At 49.6% G+C, this 21,119-nt stretch overlaps 1 protein-coding gene across 2 annotated transcripts; it reads left to right on the forward strand.

Moving 5' to 3' along the window:
* The first annotated feature begins 7,589 nt into the window (after window positions 1-7,589).
* On the forward strand, window positions 7,590-20,473 carry LOC121434474 (alpha-1-antitrypsin-like). 2 transcript variants are annotated; one of them, XM_041633475.1, is made up of 5 exons: window positions 7,590-7,734; window positions 15,910-16,556; window positions 17,962-18,232; window positions 19,276-19,423; window positions 20,191-20,473. In XM_041633475.1, the coding sequence occupies exons 2-5, from the start codon at window positions 15,914-15,916 to the stop codon at window positions 20,377-20,379; spliced, it is 1,251 nt and encodes a 416-aa protein (XP_041489409.1). In that variant the 5' UTR covers window positions 7,590-7,734; window positions 15,910-15,913; the 3' UTR covers window positions 20,380-20,473. The 2 variants fall into 2 exon arrangements, with proteins under 2 accessions (XP_041489409.1, XP_041489408.1); XM_041633474.1 differs by lacking the exon at window positions 7,590-7,734 and adding an exon at window positions 9,533-9,633.
* The last annotated feature ends 646 nt before the right edge of the window (window positions 20,474-21,119 follow it).

The raw sequence follows: 21,119 nt of genomic DNA on the forward strand, positions 1-21,119 counted from the left end.
GCAGGCAACACTGGGTTCCAGGGAAATCCATAAGCTGAAACGTCCTAGGAAGGGCCAGCATCTAAAGGAAGTACCTGACATTCCAAACATTAGATAAGATTTGATAAGACCACCAGATGACATTCCTGAGCCTAGGGAATCACCTATTTCCCTTTTGCTAAGATCCATAGACAAATATCAGTCAATCAGGGTCCTGAACCCTGGAAATCCCTTCATCCGAACCTCGACTATGATAAAAACCCTGCCCCACTGTGACTCAGGGTCTCTTCTACTCCACCCATTGTGTCAGACAGATGGAGGTCCCAAGTTAACTAGTGGTTAAAAAGACTCTTTGCTTTGACTTTGGATCTGGTCTCTTGGTAGTTTTGGGGGTCCACACTCTGGAAACAACAATTTCCAGGACCCATGTTCTCAGTATTCAGGTCAGTGGGATTGTATTATGTCTGTCTAACTGTATTTCTTATCTTCCCAGAACCCTCATAAGCTGAGAGAATGAGGAAGGACAGAGAAGAGAACAATGATTCTTAAAGTTGAGTGTGCACTATCCTGTAGACAGCCATGTCCACACAAAGACTTATGCTATACGTGAATACTCTCAGCAGCTGCATTCAGAAAAGCACAGATATGCTATGATCCCAGGACTTGGGAGGCAGAGGCAGGAGGTTCTTGTGTTTGACATCATTCTGGGCTGCATAATATGATTACATAATGAGACCATGTCTCAAAAAAAAAAAAAGAAGTTCAAAAATATCCCTCAGTAGGGGGACTCAGTATAGGCTAGTCATGCAACAGAAAGCCTTGACAAAAAGCAGGGGCAGACTCTAGATGTGTATGGATGGATGGATGGATGGGAGGATGGATGGATGGATGGATGGATGATGGATGGATGGATGGATTTCTTTGCTATTTTGCTTAGAAGAGCAATTACATACTTGTCTACAGATGTGAAAGTCTGCATGCTAAGGATGCCTCAGCAAAAAAATGTAGTCCTAAAATGTGAAGGCAGAGGAGAGAGCATGGTGTGTGTGTGTGACCACACAGCATACACCATTTGGTGTAGGAGGTCCTTTTGTGTTTGTATTGCTTTTATTGGTTGAATAAAGAAACTGCCTTGGCCTTTTGATAGAGCCAAGCACTTAGGTGGGCGGAGTAGATGGAACAGGATGCTGGAACCAAGGCAGGCAGAAAGAGCCGCCATGGAGTCGCCAGAGTCAGATATGCTGAATCTTTCCCAGTAAGCCACGACCTCATAGTAACATACAGATTAATAAAAATGGGTTAGATCAAGATGTGAGAGTTAGCTAAGAAGAAGCTAGATATAATGGGCCAGGAAGTAATTTAATTAATACAATTGCTGTGTGGTTATTTCCGGTGTAAGCTAGCCGGGCGGGACAAAACTAAGGGGCCCGCTCCCTCTCCATACAACAGAGGGGCAGGACAGAACAAAGGAGCCTGTTCCTTCCTTAGGACATCATTTCTCTGTGTTACAGCCCTGGCTGTCCTGGAACTAGCTCTTGTAGACGGGGTTGACCTCAGACTCACAGAGATCCGCCTGTCTCTGCTTCCCGAGTGCCGGTATTAAAGGCATGCGCCACCACGGCTTGGCATCATTGGTCATCTTAAAAGGCCTCTCTGAGCCTTCCCTGCAAGGAAGGTACAACAAACTCCTCTTACAGTGCCCTTTGGGAAATGAGAGCTGCTTGTGCACACAAACTGGCTAACAGAATATCTGCCAGCAAATGGGGTGATTTCTGAGGAATAGCTAGTCAGCTCACAGGCCTGGATGTCAAGGTGAAAGGCCCCTGCACCGGCCAGGCTGGGTGGAGCTCTAGGCAGAAAGATGACCAATCAATGAGGCAATCCGCTTTCCTGGCAATAGCTCCCACCCTCAGAGCTCAGCCTCACACTGCTCTCCTGCGTGAACAGGACCTGTTCCCCTTCCAGAGAGGCCAGATAAGGAAGCAGGTTTGGGTGGGGTAGGACCTCTGGATTGACCATCTCGTCTGCCACCTTCCCTTTCTCTAGTCTTCCCTTCCAGCTCAAAGAACAAGGCATATAAGATTTTTGTTTAATTATTATTTACTTTTAAAAACTTTTCTGAAACAAGTTCTTATAATACATACCCTAACTGAAGAGTTCAGGCCTGACGGTTCCTGGCTTCTCTTTGTTCCTTTAATCTAAGAAGTGACATGTCCCACACAAACATCTGCCAAGCCAGATGTTCTCACTCTGGCAGGAGCTGCTGCACCTTAACTACCCAATAAGAGAAAGGTACTATTTCTCCCCCCCCCCCCCCAATTAACTCTGCCCTTCAGTCAGCTCAGACACCCTGTTCTATGCTTATCCCCAAACCAAAAAGGCAGAAAACATAATCCCCCTGCCTCAGGTTACTTGCGGACTAGAAATGCAGCTGAGCTTTGGTGACCCATGACATATTCCTCCAGTCGTCACACATCAGGTTAAATTGTCCTTTCTGTCCCCTACCAGCCCTGGTGAGCTAGGGCTAGTTGCTGGACTCCAGTAAGCCTTTCTTGCCTAATCTACAATGTAAAAATACGACGCGAGGGCTCAGTGTGAGCATCAGCATCCACTCAGGGCTCAGAAGGGCATCTGTCTTGTGCCACAAGCTCAGTAATCAACAGTTGCTGTGAGCATGCTATGGGCGAAGGCTATAAAAGCAGCTGAGAGGGAGGCAAAGAGGAAGCGTGGGCACACACTGCCAGCAGTTCCCACATTTGTCCTAAAAGGTTAAGAAAAATGGCTGCAGAATGGTCAGCCAGCCATCCCACTGCACCCTGGACTACTCCCACCCCTGACCCCTCTGTCTGCGCCATGAGAAATTGGAGACCATGTTCAGGAGGTCAGAACGGGTAGAGCTCTTGGAGTGAGAAAAACACTGGTGGGTGGTGGATTGCATCATTCTCTTGGCTTCCCTTCCCCCACAAGGCTCTGCCTGGCTTCAGAATGGTAAAACATCTTGCCCGGAACTCACTCTACCAGAAGGAAGAGTTTTCTAGAACCTACTATACCTTGCAAGGTTTGAGAAATACTACTTTGCCACATGTGGACTTAGAAAATCTGCTACCACCTGGCTTGCTACTGAGCTTGCCAGACTTCTGGCCTCCACTGGAGAAGTCTCTGTTTTCAAAAACAAAAAACAACTATATGTTTTTCTTTGGGTTCACCTTCTTATTTATCTTCTTTAGGATCACAGATTATAGACTCAATGACCATTATTTGTGGCTAGAAACCAATTATGAGTGAGTACATCCCATGTTCCTCATATAGTTGTTTTTCTGGGTATGGGAAGTAGACAAGATTGCCAGGCAAAAAAATTGGAAACTGGGGGGTGGGGTGGGATGGGGGTGAGGGGAGATCAGGAGAGAAAAGTAAGAAGGAAAGAATGGGGGGAACTTGGGGAAACAGGATGATTGGGAGAAAGGAAGGTTGGACAGAGGAGCAGGGAATCACATAACTTAATTAAGGGAGCCATCTTAGGGTTGGCAAGAGACTTGAACCTAGAGGGGCTCCCAGGTGCCCAGGGCGATGTCCCCAGTTAGCTCCTTGGGCAGTTGAGGATAGGGAACCTGAAATGACTCTATCCTATAGTCATACTGATGAATATCTTGCATATCACCATAGAACCTTCATCTGGCGATGGATGGAGACAGAGACAGAGACCCACACTGTAGCATTGGACTGAGCTCCCAAGATCCCAATGAAGAGCAGAAGGGGGGAGAACATGAGCAAGGAAGTCAGGACCACGAGGGGTGCACCCACCCACTGAGACAGTGGGGCTGATCTATTGGGAGCTCACCAAGGCCAGCAGGACTGTGACTGAAAAAGCATGGGATAAAACTGGACTCTCTGAACATGGCGGACAATGAAGGCTGATGAGAAGCCAAAGACAATGGCACTGGGTTTTGATCCTACTTCATGTTCTGGCTTTGTGGGAGCCTAGTCAGTATGGATGTTCACCTTCCTAGACCTGGATGGAGGGGGGAGGACTTTGGACTTTCCACAGGGCAGGGAACCCTGACTGCTCTTCGGACTGGAGAGGGAGGGGGAGAGGAGTGGGGGGAGGAGGAGAAGAGTGGGAGGAGGGGGAGGGAAATGGGAGGCAGGGAGGAGGCGGGAATTTCTTTTATTTTTCTTTCAATAAAAAAAAAACACAACAACAACAACAAAAAAAAAACCCACAAACCTCCTTACTTCTTGACCTCTGAGGAACAGCGGCCCGGCTTCCACACTCTATGACCTCCAATGTGTTCCACTGCATAGCACCCGAATAAAAACATCTCAGCCACATTATAACTCATTTCTGACTTTTTTTTGTTTCTCAAGATGTAGGAAGAGTGCCCACTGTCTGGGGCCATGCAAGTTCATGCCTTTTAGAACAAGGCCTGCCAGGCAGTGCCTGATAAGTGTCGATCGTAAGTTAATAAGGGATGCTCCCCTCTTGGAGTCTGTTTGAGGATCTGCATGGTCAAATGACAGCAGGGAGAGACCTGGTAAAATAGAGCAAACAGAAATGTTCAAGATCAACACCAGAAAGTCAACAAGGTCAGTCAAAACAAGCCAAGGTCGGAGTTGGGCAAGTTCTAAGAATTGAGGCCCGTGTTGTCTGAGCTACCCCTGCCAAGCTTATGTTAGTGCATAACAAACCCCAAACACCTACTGGCTGTCCCTTGGCCCCTCTAAGGCAAGTCCTGCATGTTCCACTCCACCAGTGATTCACTGAAGGTCTTGCACAAACCCCTTATTTGTTTCCCACAGGGACATCATGTCTGGAGAAAATGCACGTGGCCTGGCGTCACTGCCAGAAGACAAGGCTTCTAAAATGTCAGCAGGAGTCAAAGAGAAATCCCCCACCCCCTGCAGGCACACACACAGACAAATACACACGTCACCTCAAGAGTTCCTATTGGGCAAAATGTGACAAATTAACCACCAAAAAGGAAACTGGGATAGGTTTAGTCTCTCTCTCAAAAATTCTGTAACAGTCACAAGGTCCAGAACTTACTGTTATATTTTATGTGCATGGGTATTTTGCCTGCATGGATGTTTGTGCACCATTTGCATGCCTGGTGCCTCTTGGGCCAGAAGAGGGTATCAGATCCCCTGAAACAGAAGTCACAGGTGGTGTGAGCCATCATGTGGGTACTGGAAATTGAACCCAGGCCCTCTGGGAAGAGCAGTTCTTAATGGCTCTTAATGGCTCAGCCATTTCCCCAGCCCTTGATCCAGAACTTCAAATGAGCAAAGTTAAAAGTACGAAAAGGACTTGCTATAAAAATTAACCAACACAGAAAGCCTCTAGTTTCATTAATTTAACAAGGAAATGAAACTAAAGTCACACCCTCCACTCCTTGGGTTAATGGCATCATTATTTGTGATGCACAGAGTAACCTCTCTTTTTCTACCTGAGGAAAGATGAGACATGAAAACAGGAAGCTGAGAGTGGCTGAGAGAGAGTTCCAGAAAAGAATAATTATGCCTTCATAGGAAGCTACCAGAAGGACCCAGAAGGTTTTATATATATATATATATATATATATATATATATATTTATATATATATATATATATAAAATATATATATATATATATATATATATATATTTTATATATATATATATATTTTATATATATATATATATTTATATATATATATATTATATATATATATATATATATATATATATATTTTATATATATATATATATATATATTTTATGTTACATATAAATATATCTGTATTATACATATCAGGGGTTGGCATGTTGGAAGATGCCCGGTGGAGGCACAGAGTCTGTGCTGATTCAGTTCCTCCCCAGAAGAGAAACATGGACCCCCAGTTAAATGAGGTACAGCCAGCACTCTGCCAACAGAGAGGCTTCTGTGTGAAATGCTCGCCATCACTGTGCCTTCCAGCTGTCACCACAACCACGAGGAAAGGCTCGGAGAGATGAGAAGCCCTCCACACACTCCATCTGCCCACTGTCCATCATCCCAAATGCTCTGCCCACCACACATGCTTAGGAAAAGAAGCTCACGAAGACCTGAGCCTTCAGGGAGAGAAATGAGCACCCTCTGCTCCCCCAGGACTGGCTCCAAGGCCTTCTGGGTAACCAGATGCTTGACTATGAGGTGGCTCTGGGCAAAGGGCACTGCCCCTAGCCAGGGGCCATGCACAGCAGGTGCTCTGCTCAGACCCTGCAATCCTTTTGCAAGGCCTCAGTAACATGGAAGAGGAAACTGAGACACAAAGAGGTTAAGTGTCTACGATTCTAGCTGGGAGCAAGACTGGAACCAGTACTCTGTAGCAGGCACCTAGGAGGGTGCATGAGCACATGCGTGCATGCACGTGTGCTTGTGTGTGTGCACCTGTGTGTGTATATATGTGCACTCATGCTTGTGCGTGTGACTATGCATGTGCTCATGTGTCTGTGTGCATGTGTGTGTGTGTACATCTCTCTGTGTATATATATGTGTGTGTACTTGTGCCTGTGTGTACTCATGTGTATGTGTTTGTGTGCATGTGGGAGGGAGAGGGAGTATCAGTGTGTCTGTCTGTGTTTGCCTACCTCTGTGTGTGTCTGTCAGTGTGTCTGTGTGCATGTGTATGTCTGTTTGTGAGTGTGAGTTTCTGTGTATGTCTGTGTGTGTCCTCATGGTGTGTTTGTCTAAGGCAAGTCACACTCATTCCAGAATGCTATTCCTAAGTCTGCCATCACTCTCCCTTACATCCATGATGAGATCGGACCCACCTTCCCCCAGCAGAGTCCCACCCCCCTCTTTGCTGAAGACTCCAAGTTCAGAGCTCAGCCACCGGCAGCACACACTCATGGCCCCCACATCCAGCCAGAACCCTGCGCAGGATTTCCCTAGAATCTTCTCAGAAGCCCTTTACCTCCCGAACAGCCTAGATGTCGCCAAGACAGTTCTAGAAGTAACCAATGGATAAGACTTCCCCCCACTGTGGCCTGGAGAGTGACTGTGGGGTCCCCCCAGGGATTCTGCCCATGCTAACATACTGGTTCAGAGGAGAAGGGGCACGGAGCATAGGGTTCATGACCAAGGGGTAGGCTCTCCTCCTGAAGCACCCCCCCCCCCTTGCCTCAGAGGCTCTAGTTTTGTAGTCTTCTTCATTTACACTTCAGATGGCCCGGCCCACCCACTGTCCCCCCTGACATACTTAGATTATGAAAACATGCATGCATGCACACAAACACACACCCCTGCCCCAGCCTCAGGGGCTCATCTTGGCATGGAAGACTGGTATGGCCCCTTTGCTGCTACAGTCTCAGAAAACCTGGCAAGATACTGGGGCTGAGCCCTTTTGAGATCCTCTAAGCCAGGGCCACTGTTCCTCTTCCAGAGGTGACCAGTTCGTTTACAAGCAAGTGTAGATGAGCCCACACTGGGTCATCTGGTGTGGCCACAGCCAGTACAGTAGGTGGCTCCCAGTACTGCTTGGGCCAGGAAGGACTGGTCTGATGTGCTCCTGGCACAGGGCGAGGCCCCTTCCTGCCCCAGCTCCCGCCCCTCCCGGACCTAGCCCTACTGTCCAGAACTGCCCTCCTGCCTGGCAGGCAGACACCAGACACGCTTAGCACGCCGGCTTCCCGACACAGCCTTGGGAGCCAAGGATTTGACTCTGAGGAGGAGTGGAAACAGCAGCCACCAGAGGGATTGGAGGCTTGGCTGCCAGGAGCCTGGCCAGGATTCTCAGGTAGAGCTCTGGGACCTCCCACCTGCCTGCAGGCTGCTGCCTGCCCCAGGGGGTTGAGTTTGGGGAGAGCAATGGGATACTTGCACAGGCTGTCATCCACCTAGTGCAACAGAGGGGAGGGGCATTGTACAGATGGGGAAACTGAGGCCCAGAGAGGGGAAGTGCAGAAGGAGTCACACCTCAACCACAGTCTGGTTCTCCAGATACTGGGTGAATGTAGAATAAATACTCCTACATACAAGGACGGGAAGACAGGTGTTTTGGGGGGAGGGGAGGAACGAAAGAGGATGGGGGTGGAGAAGCTGAGCTGTTTCCGATGAGGGAGGCACACTTCCACCCACTCCCCAGATCTACAGGGGTTACTGAATGAGATAATATACAATCCACCCCACTCTATACCTTCACCCCCATCCCATGACATCAAGGAGACCCACTGGCAGGGGCATCAGCTGAAAGAGCCAGTTGGATGATTTGAGCCCTAGGCTCTGAGCTTCCCTTGAACCACTGCATACAGTTCTTGTAGGAGCTATGTGCAGTCATAGCCCCATCTTAGAGATGGGGAAACTTAGGCACAGGAGGTGAAAAGATTTGTCTGATAGCTTGAGGTCTGAGCTCATCACGTACTGCAGGGTCCTGTGGAACATCCGGTTGGCACCCTAAGGTGGAGCCCAAGGGTACTAGAGAGTGGCTGAGGATGGACGCATGAGCATCATGTATCTACCTAACACCTGCTGTGACCTGCCAAGAGCCAGGAAAGCTGGACCACCAGGGTGGGGGTGAGGCAGAGGGGTGGGGCGTGTGTGAACTCACCACCCACATCATTCACAGGGTCAGTGGGATGCGAAGGAGGTTTTGAAAAGTGTCAGAGTGGAAAGCCCAATAGCCTCCACCCTGAACCCCTTCAAACCAAGGACAGAACCTTCGAGAGCTACCTCCTCCCCACCACAGAGCAGAGAGACTATCCCTGCATAGTTCCCCCATCCCCAAGGATAGCCCCCACTAGGAGGAAAGTCCGCACACTAACTTCAGTGTGGGAGCGCGCACAGCTCACAGGAGGGGCACGGTGGGGGATGGGAAGGCTGGAAAAGGACTTCTTAGATAAAGAGTTGGCTGTGTGCACTCTTTACCCAAGGTGCTTCATGTACCCCTAGCAACCATGCTGGCATCTGACTGGCTGGCATCCAATCTGCTATCCTACAGGGAGAAATGTCTCTGGTGCAGAAAGGTAAAGCAACTCGTCTGGGGCAGCGTTCTTCCTTACAGACCTAATCTCTGTCCCCTAGCCTGTCAGCTGGGCACTGTGCTCCAGCCTGTCATGGAAGTGTCCTGCCTATCACATTCCAGTCTCCTGTAAAGAAAATAAGAATTTAATATTCACACGTAGAGCAGTATCCCTGTTCTGGGCCTGTTTCTCCATCTGCCAAGTGTGTTCCCAACCTACTGAGCCCCCAGGGAGGCAGTGGATCTTCAGTCCCAGGCATTTGTAGGCAGATGGTTCAGTGAATACTGATTTTGTTTGTATGAAGGCAACCCCAGCATTGTCCAGAAGAGTGCGAGGCTTGCCATGGGGTGCCTTCCCAGAGGCTGTGTGACTCAGGCCACCAGATGCTCCCAGGATGCTTCTAGATGCTGTGCTGTGCTCATGGGAGATGTCCTCACACCTTTGATTTGGGAACAAAGGGCTGAGCTCTGTTCCCGGACAGTGTGGGTGGTAGCTCAGGGCCCAGGTGATGGACTTAGTCCCTCTCTGTTTGCTCCTCTGATAACTGTGCTGACCTTGGTTAATATTCACTAGCAGACTCCCCCATGGCCCCTCGGCACCCACTGTTTAAATACAGACTAGAACACGGGCTCTGCCTCCTCAGCCTCGGTCACCACCCAGCTCTGGGACAGCAAGTTGTGAGTATATGTTTCCCTGGGGAGGTTTTGGAGGGGCCCCTGGGTTCCCACACTTCCCAAGCAGGCAGCAGATCTGGGACCAGGGCAATACAAGGAAGATAAAGTTCATCGCACCTGTGGCTCCTAGGCCTCCTGTTGTCATGGGAACAGCAGTCCCTTAGGTCTCTTCATGAACCAAGCTGCCCAGTACCTAGCTAGTACCTTCAGGTGATAGGAGGCTAAGGCGTGAAGGGGCCAAGGGGCACCCACAGCTGTTTCCAGGCAGGCACCACCTGCCCTTCTCCGGCCTTTCCTGTGTGGCTTTTTCAGGCCTTTCCCGCTCCTGTATTGTGGGGTGTGGACCTTCCCCTTCAGCAGATAAGCAAGGTAAGACTAGAGGGACAGTGGGAACTGTGACTCTCAGGCTGGCCTCTCCAACTGCACCCCAAATTCACATTCTGGGGCCTCAGCCTGTAGACCTCAGGGTGCCTGACTGTCGTAGGCATTGTGGCCTGTGAGCTATCCTTGCATCATAGGTGTGTGTGTGTGTGTGTGTGTGTGTGTGTGTGTGTGAGAGAGAGAGAGAGAGAGAGAGAGAGAGAGAGAGAGATTTCAGCTTTCAGCTCCACATGCCCCCTCAGAGGAGGCTATTGTGCTTATCCCCCTTTTACAGACAAGGAGATGGGAAACACAAAGGAGAATACTTTGTGTTAATCTTACACAGCACAGTGTTCAAACCGGGGCATACTCCTGATCTTGCTGACTGAGACATCTTTTTCTCTGGGCTAACCTCCAGGCTGTAGCTTAATGGCTCTGCTCTGTGAGGCAGAAGACCTTCACCCTTTCTCCAGTCAACCTTGGCCTTTGGAGGATGGGAGGGGTTTGGTTTACCACTGTGGTGTTTTGGAGACTAAGGTGGGCAAGGTCAAGGTGACCAGATTCCCATGATTCCACTGAAATAGCCAAAGCAGGAGTAATGGGTTCTTCTGGGCTCTTTGTACTGTCTCTGCCTTGGTCTCTGTGAACCAATCAGTAACTGATTCTCGGAGAGGCTAAGCAACTGGTGTAAGGTCATAGAGAATAACAGCGGGCCTCCGACTTGCCATTTTACACCAATGATTCTGTCATTTAGCCAAGCCACCTCTGACATCTGTTTCAAGTCTTCCAGCTTCAATGTTGTACATAGAGAAGGGCTCAGTCCTAGAACTAAACCATGGGGTTAAGCACTAGCTCTTTTCCCCACTGGTTCTGTGGGTTTTCGGATGTGGATTAGCCTGTTTGGACCTCAGTTTTTCTTTTCACAAAGTAGAATGAATACAAAGCATTGAGGGTGTTATGCCCAAGTTTCTGGTCCCCAAATGAATTCACGGAGCTAGATTTCCAATGCAAATTACATGAGGGTTTTAAATATTCAAACTCAAGTTTGAACCAGCACCTTTCCAACACCCCAGCATGGTGGGTATGGAAAGTGTGGCAGGGAGGCTTGGGAGGGTAGAACTTTTAAAGGGGAAACACTGTAGTCAGGGGAGTTCATGTCCTGTCGTCTTGGGATTGGGTAAGGAGGGCATAGGGGAAGGTAGTTCCTGAAACCATTGGTCAGGTTTGGGGCACGAAAACCTAACAACGAGCCATTAATAACTGGCAAGGTATCTTTACGGACAGGATGCCTCCAAAGAACATCTGGACATTGCTTAATTTTATGACCATGCTCCCTAACTCCTTAATTGGCCATTTTCAGGGTGTCTGTTCAAATTCTGCTGTGGTAGCATATTTCTGGAGTTGAGATCTGGCCTTAAGAATGAAGCCCCTTATTTAAAACAGAGTTTGCAAAAGCAGGTCCTCTCACGGAAAGGCTAGATAAGATAGGTATAAGGCCTGTTTAGTGAGCACATCTATAAGGACTACAGCTAATACTCCTGTTTGCACAGCGCATGGCTGCTAACTGGCGGTGCACCTGAAGGTGATGGACAGGCACCTGACTAGCAGGAGCCCTTCTCTGGTCATGGGGGGCTCTGGCTGCTAACCAGGTCTTAGAACAAGCTCCCATGTACAGGTGCAGGGGCTTGGGAGACTCCAGTGCCTATAGGTACTCTGAGCCTGTCTTGGTTCCTGCCACACCCCTTTCTTCAAAGGACTTTTCTCTCCACGGTGCAAACAGGAACTGAGGCTTAAAGAGATGAGATCATTTGCCTAAGGCCACTGGCAGTAAGTGAAGGAGCTGGGCTCCCACAGGTTGTGACCTGCCACAGTTGATTCTCTGGAGCGTTCATTTTCTGCTCCTAGCTGGATATGGTGTAGAATGAAGCAAACCAGGAGGCATCACCTTTCTCTTGCCTCCCAAAGGCCACTCCCCCCAGCCTCTGAAGTCAGAATGTCACCCGAGCTATCACCAGCTTTTTGGCTTTTGTGACCCAACACCACAAGAGCTTAAGCTTCTTCCTCCTTTCCAGTTGACCTGGGGGTCATAAGTCATCTCTTACAGATCAGGGAGAAAGCAAGGCTCAAGACCCTGAGCTTCGGAGGAACAGGCTGGAATGCAAAATGTGCCTGACTGGACGCGTGAGACCAGAGTCAGGGCCTGTGATGAATCCGTTGTCAACTTGTTTGCCTAGGGCGGTAGTGAGGCACTGAAGGCCTGCTCAAGGAGGATTAACTGAGGTGATAATCTGCCCCAAATGTGTGTTCCTCCCACGGGCGGGTGGGGGGGGGGTGATCTCAGATAGAATCGAAAGACAAAGTGAGCTGAGCTCTCTTCCTCTGCCTTTACCTCGCCCTCTGAGATGTAAGCCAGCAGCCACTTTAGGCTGCTGCTACCAGCATGCCTTCCTACTGTGAAGTACCATATCACCTCAAACCGTGACCAGAATAAACCTCTCCCACTTAAGTGACTTTTCAACTATTTGACCCACTCCTGACATTTCCAGGACTGAACCTGGAATTCATGCTGTGTCAGTCAGTGGCAGGTTCTCTCCAGGCCTCAGACCCTTCACCATCAGAGGAGGAAATCAAAGAGGTGATGGGACATGGGGAAGGTGGAAGAGTGTGTGTTCGCCCTAGCGAGGCATCTCTCCTGCCCAATGCTAGCCTTGCCTCCTTAAAGCTCATCAGTAACCCCCCAAATAGGAGAGCACCCCCTTTCATCCCTCCCTAGACAGAGACCCTTGGAACTAGAGTCTGATGTATTGGGATGAAAAAATGGCTCCGTCTGTACAATGTTTGCCAAACAAACATGAAGACCAAAGTTTGCTCCCTAGAACCCAAGTAACAAAACCAGGTGTGGGGGCATGGTCTTGTAATCCCAGCACTGGGGAGATGGACACAGGCAGATCTCTGGCTTTCTAGCCAGCTAGCCTAGCTGGATTGTTAGGCTCTGGGCCAAAGAGACACTGTTTCATAAGAAAAGTTGTATGACACCTGAAGAGCCACCTGAAGAGGACCTCTGGCCTCTCTCTCTCTCTCTCTCTCTCTATATATATATATATATATATATATATATATATATATATATATATGTGTGTGTGTGTGTGTGTGTGTGTGTGTGTGTGTGTGTGCGCACGCACACAGGTACACATATATAGAATACAGCATCTGTGCACAGGGCATCTCCTCCCCTTAACACTCCCCAGACCCACTACATACTCCTGAGGCGGCGCTGTCTAGGTTGTGCTTCCCAAATGCTGTTGGATGCCTAGTGAGCAGTGATGGTCATGCCAGGACTTGAAGCCACAACCTCTGGCCTGAGGTCACTTGGTGTTTTGTCCCCACCCTGTGAAGGCCCAAGCTCTTGATGAAGGTGGGAAATTTCCACAGGATTCACCAAAATCCAAACAGGAAGCAACCGAGACATGAGAGAGATGGAAATACACAGAACTAGATCCAGTGCTGTCCCAGCCTTAAGGCACTGCCTGGTTTAAGAAAACATTAACATGTATTATGCAATGTGTGGCCGGCCCTCCAGATCATTCACACCGAAGAGCAGAAAGCACCATGGTGGGCCGAGAGATGTCCCTGCTTCATTTTGTTGTATACTTGGAAAGACCCTTCACAGGTCGAGGGCAGGCAAAACTCAGTCTTCAACATTAGCTTGGTTTGCAGATCTCATACTTGAGGGCGCCTTTTATTAAATTGAGATTATAGTTTTAACTATGAGTCTAGGGGTTGTAGAATGTTCACCTAGCACACGTGAAGCCCAGAGCTACACAAAGAGGTCACAGTAGTACATACCTGTCATCCCAGTGCTCAAGAGGTAGAGGTAGGAGGATCCGGCTTTCAGGGTCATCCTCAGCTACATAGTGAGTTTAAGGCTCTCCTGGGACACATGAAATCATCTCAAAAATTTTTTAAAGCTTTTTTTTCATTATTGAACTAATAACAAACACATTCTTTATAGCTCCAGCCTCTGTTTCCCTGTCTATAAAGAGAGCATGAGGTTGTAGACTAGAAGCTTGTGGCACGTCAGTCAAGGGGGATTTGTGTGGAAAAGGGAGGGCTGGGACTGCGGATGTAACCTTGACTTTGACCACCTCCAAACAGAGGCTGTCCTGTCTGGTGCATGCCAGGCCTTGCCCCTCCCTCTTGCCTCACTGGGCCACACAAAACATTGCCCCGCCTGCCTGTTTCTCCAGCATTTGAATTAGCAACATCTGCCACCCCTCTGTCCCCAAGACTGCCTTTTGAGAGCTCATCTGTGGAAGGTTTGAATGGTGACACTTAGTGCACTGAATTCTCCCAGCCCCATTTTGTACCTGAGGCAAAACAAGGATCAGCGAGATCCAATGACTTGTCCTGGCTTTCCCGGGTGTTGGGTGTCAGAACCTGGGTTAGAACTCAGGGTTGTCAGGGATGGGTCTTCCCCTCTACCACACACATATCCCTCCCATAACTAAAGCAGAGGCAGTGACTTCTGCTCTTCCAGAACCGAGACAGGAGTGGTGGCAAGATGGCAGAGGGAAGGTCAACCCAACATGGGGCTGGAGATGCAGAGTGGTGACGGTCCCTCTCTCAGGGAAAGCCACTAGATACTGAGCTTCCTTGTGGGCACTGGGAGACAGCCCCTGTGTGCCCCCTCCTTCTCTAGAGATTTATTTTTGTCTTATGTGTATGAGTGTTCTGCCTGCATGTATGTAAGTACACTGTGTGTGTGCTTCTAGTGCCTGAGAGGACAGAAGAAGGCACCAGAGACCCTGAAACTAGTAACAGATGTTGTAATCTGCCTGGGAATCGAACCCAGGTCCTCTGCTGGAGACCAAGTGCTCTTACCTGCTGAACCATCTCTCTGGCCCACCTGGGTTGTTTCTTTACAGCCTTAAACTTCCCATGTGCCCAGGTTCCTAGCTACCAACATTCATCTCTTCTCCTTATGACAATCACCACACCTTCAACATGGTCTCTCTGGGGACCAGAGGTGACACCCACACCTGGATTCTGGAAACCGTCCATGGGTTTTTCTGGTTTCAAGTGACTGTAGTCTGGGTCATCCCCTGCTCCCCTTGTAATTACTGACAAGTCCGTTCCTCACCCTGAGCCTTGGTTTCTTCCTTGTAAAATGGGGCTGGGGCTTGTGACTCAAAATCATTGCAGGTGGGAGTTGAGCTGAAAAGAGCACGGGCCAGGAACCAAACCACTCACTGTGTGTGGCTTAGACCTGTTGCATTATTTGTTGACTTTGAATGTGGTCTTAATATCTCCCTTACCAGTGACCTGAAGGGGAGCAATGGTCTTCCCATAAGACCCTGGGAGTTCACACACATGAGGGCTCAGGAAAGCACTGGACAGATGGAGAGCATTCTGTCTGTTCTTGCTCTTTGTTTTCACACATGCTTGTGTGTGAGGTGTGAGCATGTGTGTATGTGCTTACATGTATGTGGAAATGTGTGCATGTGGGAAACTCACATTGATGTCAGATGATCTCCTCAACCACTCTCCACTTTGCTTATGGAGGCAGTGTCTCCCACTGCTCCAAGAGCTCAGAGATCCTGGTTAGCAAATCAGCCAGCTTGTCTCTGCCCCCCATGTCCCGCCCCCGTGTTGAGACTGCAGGTGGCTTCTGTGCCCACATATCCTGTGGGTTCTAGACACCCTCTTCTCACACTTACATAACAAGAAAAGAACTGTCTCCAATTTTCTTTTAACAGTTTTACTTCAATGATAGCAATTTGGAACAGTGCTTGATCTAGGTTGGCATGTAGCAGCTATTATTAGGCCCTGGTTACTTTTGCATTGTGCCAAGTTGTAGCTGACGGGAGTCACCACAGCCCCGACTCCCTCTCAGCTTGCATCTCTTTCTGTGTCTTACAGAAAAATGACATCCTCCCTATCAAGGGGCATCCTGCTGCTGGCAGGCCTGTGCTGCCTAGTCCCCAGCTTCCTGGCTGAGGATGCCCAGAAGACAGAGGCCTCCCAGCAGGAGCAGGAGCAGGAGCAGGAGCATGCAGCCTGTCGTAAGATTGCTCCAAATCTGGCAGACTTTGCCTTCAGTCTGTACCGGGAGTTGGCCCATCAGTCCAATACCACCAACATCTTCTTCTCTCCTGTGAGCATCACCACAGCCTTCGCCATGCTCTCCCTAGGGTCCAAGGGTGTCACTCACACCCAGATTCTAGAGGGCCTGGAATTCAACCTCACAGAAATAGGCGAGGCTGAGATCCACAAGGGCTACCATCACCTCCTCCAGACCCTCAACAAGCCAGACAATGAGCTTCAGCTGACCACAGGCAATGGCCTGTTCGTCCAAAAGAGTCTGAAGCTGGCAGAGAAGTTCCTGGAAGAAGTCAAGAACAATTACCACTCAGAACCCTTCCCCGTCGACTTCACAGACTCAGAAGAGGCCAAGAAAGTGATCAATGGTTTTGTGGAGAAGGGAACCCAAGGAAAGATAGTCGATTTAGTGAAGGACCTTGACAAGGACACAGTTCTCGCCCTGGTGAACTACATTTTCTTTAAAGGTAAGAGGGCACAAGCAGCTTGAGCTGGTTCTGGGTGTCTCCACGCATATTCTCAAGGGCCAGTTTCTGAGTTCTCACTCAGGGCTGCGTCACTCCGTCTCAACACTTTCCTTACTCGCTGGTGGGTAAGCTCTGTCATATTCTAAATCATCACTAAGTTTGGGAATTGTCAATGATCAAATCCACCAGCTTCTTTGAAGGGGGCTGATCAGAGACTTTATTGTGTTCATGCTCATTGAAGACCCCTACAAAGAAGTCTTAGAATAGGCAATCCTTACCCAGCCTCAGAACCAAGGGTATCAGGTGTTATGGAGAACACTGTTCCATGGAACATACTTTGAGTATGAACTCTGGAAAGATGGGATTAAATTTTGCCTCTACTGTCTTTTAGTTTTGATGTTGGACAAGTCATTTTACATGTTTGGGGTATGACTGTCCACATGACTAGCTACAAAGCTGCTGTGTGGTGATAAAGGGATTAGTGACTAGTGTACATAGGGATTGTTTGGAAGGAAACACTTGATCAACTATCCTTGACCCTAGGCATGGCCTTTAGCCTGGACATGGTTAGGTCAGGGATCTATGGTAAGCACCTGTATCCCAGAGAAACCATCTGACCAGGGTCTGGGAGTCAAAGCCAGGAGTCTCTCTGCCCTTCATGGCTGCCTTGCCCTTAGGCAGAGTCTTATGGAGCAGAATATCAGGTCACAGCCAGCACAGCTCAAGTCTTGGCTTTTCTGTCACAAGGGCAAGTGTCAACCCCTCCCCAACCCCTTCACCTCTTCCCATCCGATAAGAAGATGGGGCCAGAGCTCCTGATGCCCTTCCACTTCTGAGGGCCTTGACAGTGGATCCCTGAGAGCCTTGCCCACTCTGACAGCTTTGGTGATGGGTCCCTGAGAGCCTTGCTCACCCTGATGGCTTTGTGGATGTGTCTCTGAGACTCTTACCCATTCTGATGTCCTTGTTGGTGGGTCTCTGGAGCCCCTGCTCACTCCAGTGATCAATGATGGTGGTTTTACACAGCAGATGGCTTTTTGCACTGAACCCAAAGGACATTTGTTCTGAGTGATAACTGAACTCATAGTTCCCAACAAGTGTGCCACCCATGATAAGAAGCTGGCAAACGGAATTGCTGTCAAGATTTCCACTTATAACCCCAAGTCACCTTTCCATGAACATCTAATACTTATTCAAAATGCTTTCTAGGCACAACGGGGATGGTAGCTGTCAGCTTCTGTAATCTGTAAAGCGCGAGTCCTTCTCTAGGTCTGAGTTACCTTCACCAAAGTCCCTGGGCAACCTGGAAGGCTGGTAGTGTCCGCTGGTCACATGGAAAGCCAAGGCCTGGGCCGCCACCTTACTAAGCTCTCTTCCCTCTCCTTGCACCTTCCACCCCCTACAGGAAAGTGGAAGAAGCCCTTCGACGCACAGCACACTGAGGAAGCTGACTTCCACGTGGATAAGTCCACCACGGTGAAGGTGCCCATGATGAACCGCCTGGGCATGTTTGACGTGCATCACTGCAGTACCCTGTCCAGCTGGATCCTGCTGATGGATTACCTGGGCAACGCCACTGCCATCTTCATCCTGCCTGATGATGGGCAGATGCAGCATCTGGAGCAAACTCTTACCAAGGAACTCATTGGCAAGTTCCTGGCGCACAGGCATACAAGGTGACTCCCCGGACAGAGACTTTCCCCTGAGTGTCCTGACCTAAAGGTCACAAGGTGCTTGCAGAGGGTGGACTCAATGCCAGGGCCACAGCTAAGTGCATAATCTTGGGCTAAAATAGCCTTCAGCTCGGATAGTGCCAGGTAGAGTCTGGGGAGGGACAAGGCCCCCGATGAGACAGCCCTGCCCCTGCTTTGGAGGGGCTTCCATCCCCAGAGGACATGGGATATTCTAACCCAGAGCCCCAGGGCTGGGGCATCAGCAGTACTAGCATACATTGAGACTGAGACTGGTCTCAAATCTTGGGCAAAGATGAAGGTAGAGGTTGGGGTGGGAAGTTTACAGAACGCAGGAGAGCCTGAATAAACAGCAATAGAGATCTCCGGGCGGCTTTACAAAAGGTTCTGTTCTTCTGCCACTCCTCAGGGCAGCTTCTAGTTCTCCAGAACGAGGTAGTCCTAGAGTTTGCTTCTCAGAACCCAGGCTCTGCTGCCTGTTGGATGAGCTCCAGGCCTGAGGTTAAGAGTGGGTAGAGGTGGCCTCTCTGCTGCTTGGCCTGGCCTTCTTCTTTGGCTTAATACCCATAAAAGTACAGAGGACCAGACACTGCTGGGTCCAGAATAGGTGGCATATCCTGAGGGCCAGTAAGACCCTATTGGGATCGCCTCTTGACCTATGGAAATTGAGAGTTGAGCCTTCAGTCCTGGGAGGGGGGGGGAAATGTCAACTCTGCTACAATGGTCCTAGTTCCCCTGAGCTCTAGTTATCCTTGGCTCGAGAGGAGGGATTGACCAAACACCACAGGGCATACATAGTGAAACAGTTCCATGTGAATACCCTGAATCTGCCTGAATTCTCAGAGGAGGTGACCCTTAGGGGCTTCCAAGAGCCAATCTGGTTGATCTCATTATTTTATGCTAGATGTGGGTAGTAACGTGTTCCCTGGGAGAATCAGCCAGAAACAATTCCACAACAGGGCAGGTCTCAGCAGAGCCCAGAGGTCCCAAGAAACTCCTTTAACTTGAACTCCTTTCTGACCCCCCAGGTCAGCCAATCTACACTTCCCCAAACTGTCCATCTCTGGAACCTATAACTTGAAGACAGCCTTGAGTTCCCTGGGCATCACCCAGGTCTTCAGCAACGAGGCTGACCTCTCTGGGGTCACAGAGGATGTTGCTCTGAAGCTCAACAAGGTGAGGTCATCTTGTTATGGAGGTGTGTCTGTAGGGCAGCATTGGGTGTGGGGGGAGCTCAGACTCACGGCAGGGGAAGAGGGAAGGTACTCAGTCTGGGCTGAGCTCTTCCTGAAGACTCGGGATTCACCTGGACGGGATGTGGTGGTCAGATGTCAGCTGGCAGGGTGGGTAGATTTATGGGACTTCCCTGAGGTGACACCCCAACCCTTGGTTTCCAGGGAATTTGAGTGCTTGGGCTCAGTTTATGTATACTCACATAGAGACTTAGGCCTGGTGACCTCAGAGAGTGTTCAGGCATTTAGAGCTAACTAGTGAGCTGCCAATTTTGAATTTTAAGTTCAACCTAACAGGACACTGGTTCAGAGAAATGAAAGGCGGTTCAGAATGGGCAGAACATTATGGAAAATCTGGATGTTGAAGATCATCTCCAGAACCCCTGTCACAGCATGCTCACTGGAAGGGAACATTTGCACAGGGGACATGAAGTTCCTCTCCTCGGGAAGCTATGAGCTGCACCCAAGGCCATGAGAGATGGAATCAGGAAGGGAGAATGGAGGGAAGTGGACCAAAGCAGGCAAAGATTAAGAGACAAGGAGAGGGCTCAGGCCATCACCATGAAAGGGGACTTGGGGAGGACTAGGGGACATGGAGGGAGACACATTCGCTAGTGATGTCCTCCCTGAGTGAGTCCCACACAAGATCTTGCTCCAGCCAGGAGTAGCCATCACGCCACCTACGACCCGCCTTTGCTTCTCTCTCCACAGGCTGTGCATAAGGCCGTGCTGAGCATCGATGAGACAGGGACAGAAGCTACGGGAGCCACAGTTTTGGAAGCCATCCCCATGTCTGTGCCTCCTGAGGTGAACTTTAACAGCCCTTTCCTTGTCATAATATATGATAGCCTGACCCAGAGCCCCCTCTTCGTGGGAAAAGTGGTGGACCCCACACAATAATCACCGCTCTCCTGTCCTTCTTTCTGGATTGGGTCCCCTCACCAAAAGCATTAAACACATGCTGGCTTGGCCCATGCCTGAGGGCTTCTGCAAATCCTTGACTCTGTGGTTTTTGCATCTCTTTATGCCTGGTTTGTTGCAGACTTGAGGTCACAGGGTGTTTGGTGTCCCCTCCATCCATAAAAATAGGTTGTGGGCAGGGGACCATGGCTGAGACCACAAACTCTGGTCCTAGAACCATTTACTCTCCGAAACATCTGTCATCTCTGGGAATCCAGACCACATGGCTGATGCTCAAAAACCCGGGGTGACCAAGTGCCCATGCTCCCTACTGAGCTCTCTCCCTCTGTCATATGTCCCGGGCTGGAGTCTCGCCACACTGCCAATGGGACTGCACCCCACGGTGACCCTGTCAGTCTCCCAGGGCTGCCAGCTCAGGACCAGGCTGTCAGCTTCAGCATCTCTAGGTTCCATGAAGGCAGGACCACAAGTCCCTGTCATTCCACTGTGTTACCTCACCATGACCAGCCCCTCCATTTCACCTGGAATTTCCTGAGAAGGGATAGAGGAGATTGTTGGTGGTGACTGATATAAGTCTTTTCCTCAGGATATGTGAACAAACACCTAATCACTCCCGGACAGGGTACTAATGACGTCCCTGCACCCAAGTCTAGTGTGGTGAAGCAATGAGTTTCTTGGGGTAATTTACTGAGCACAGATGACCCAAGGGCAGCACAGCA

This window comes from Microtus oregoni, unplaced genomic scaffold, assembly GCF_018167655.1.
Source record: "Microtus oregoni isolate MIOR12 unplaced genomic scaffold, Mior012 000043F_ref0000047, whole genome shotgun sequence".
Classification (NCBI taxonomy): Eukaryota; Metazoa; Chordata; class Mammalia; order Rodentia; family Cricetidae; genus Microtus; species Microtus oregoni.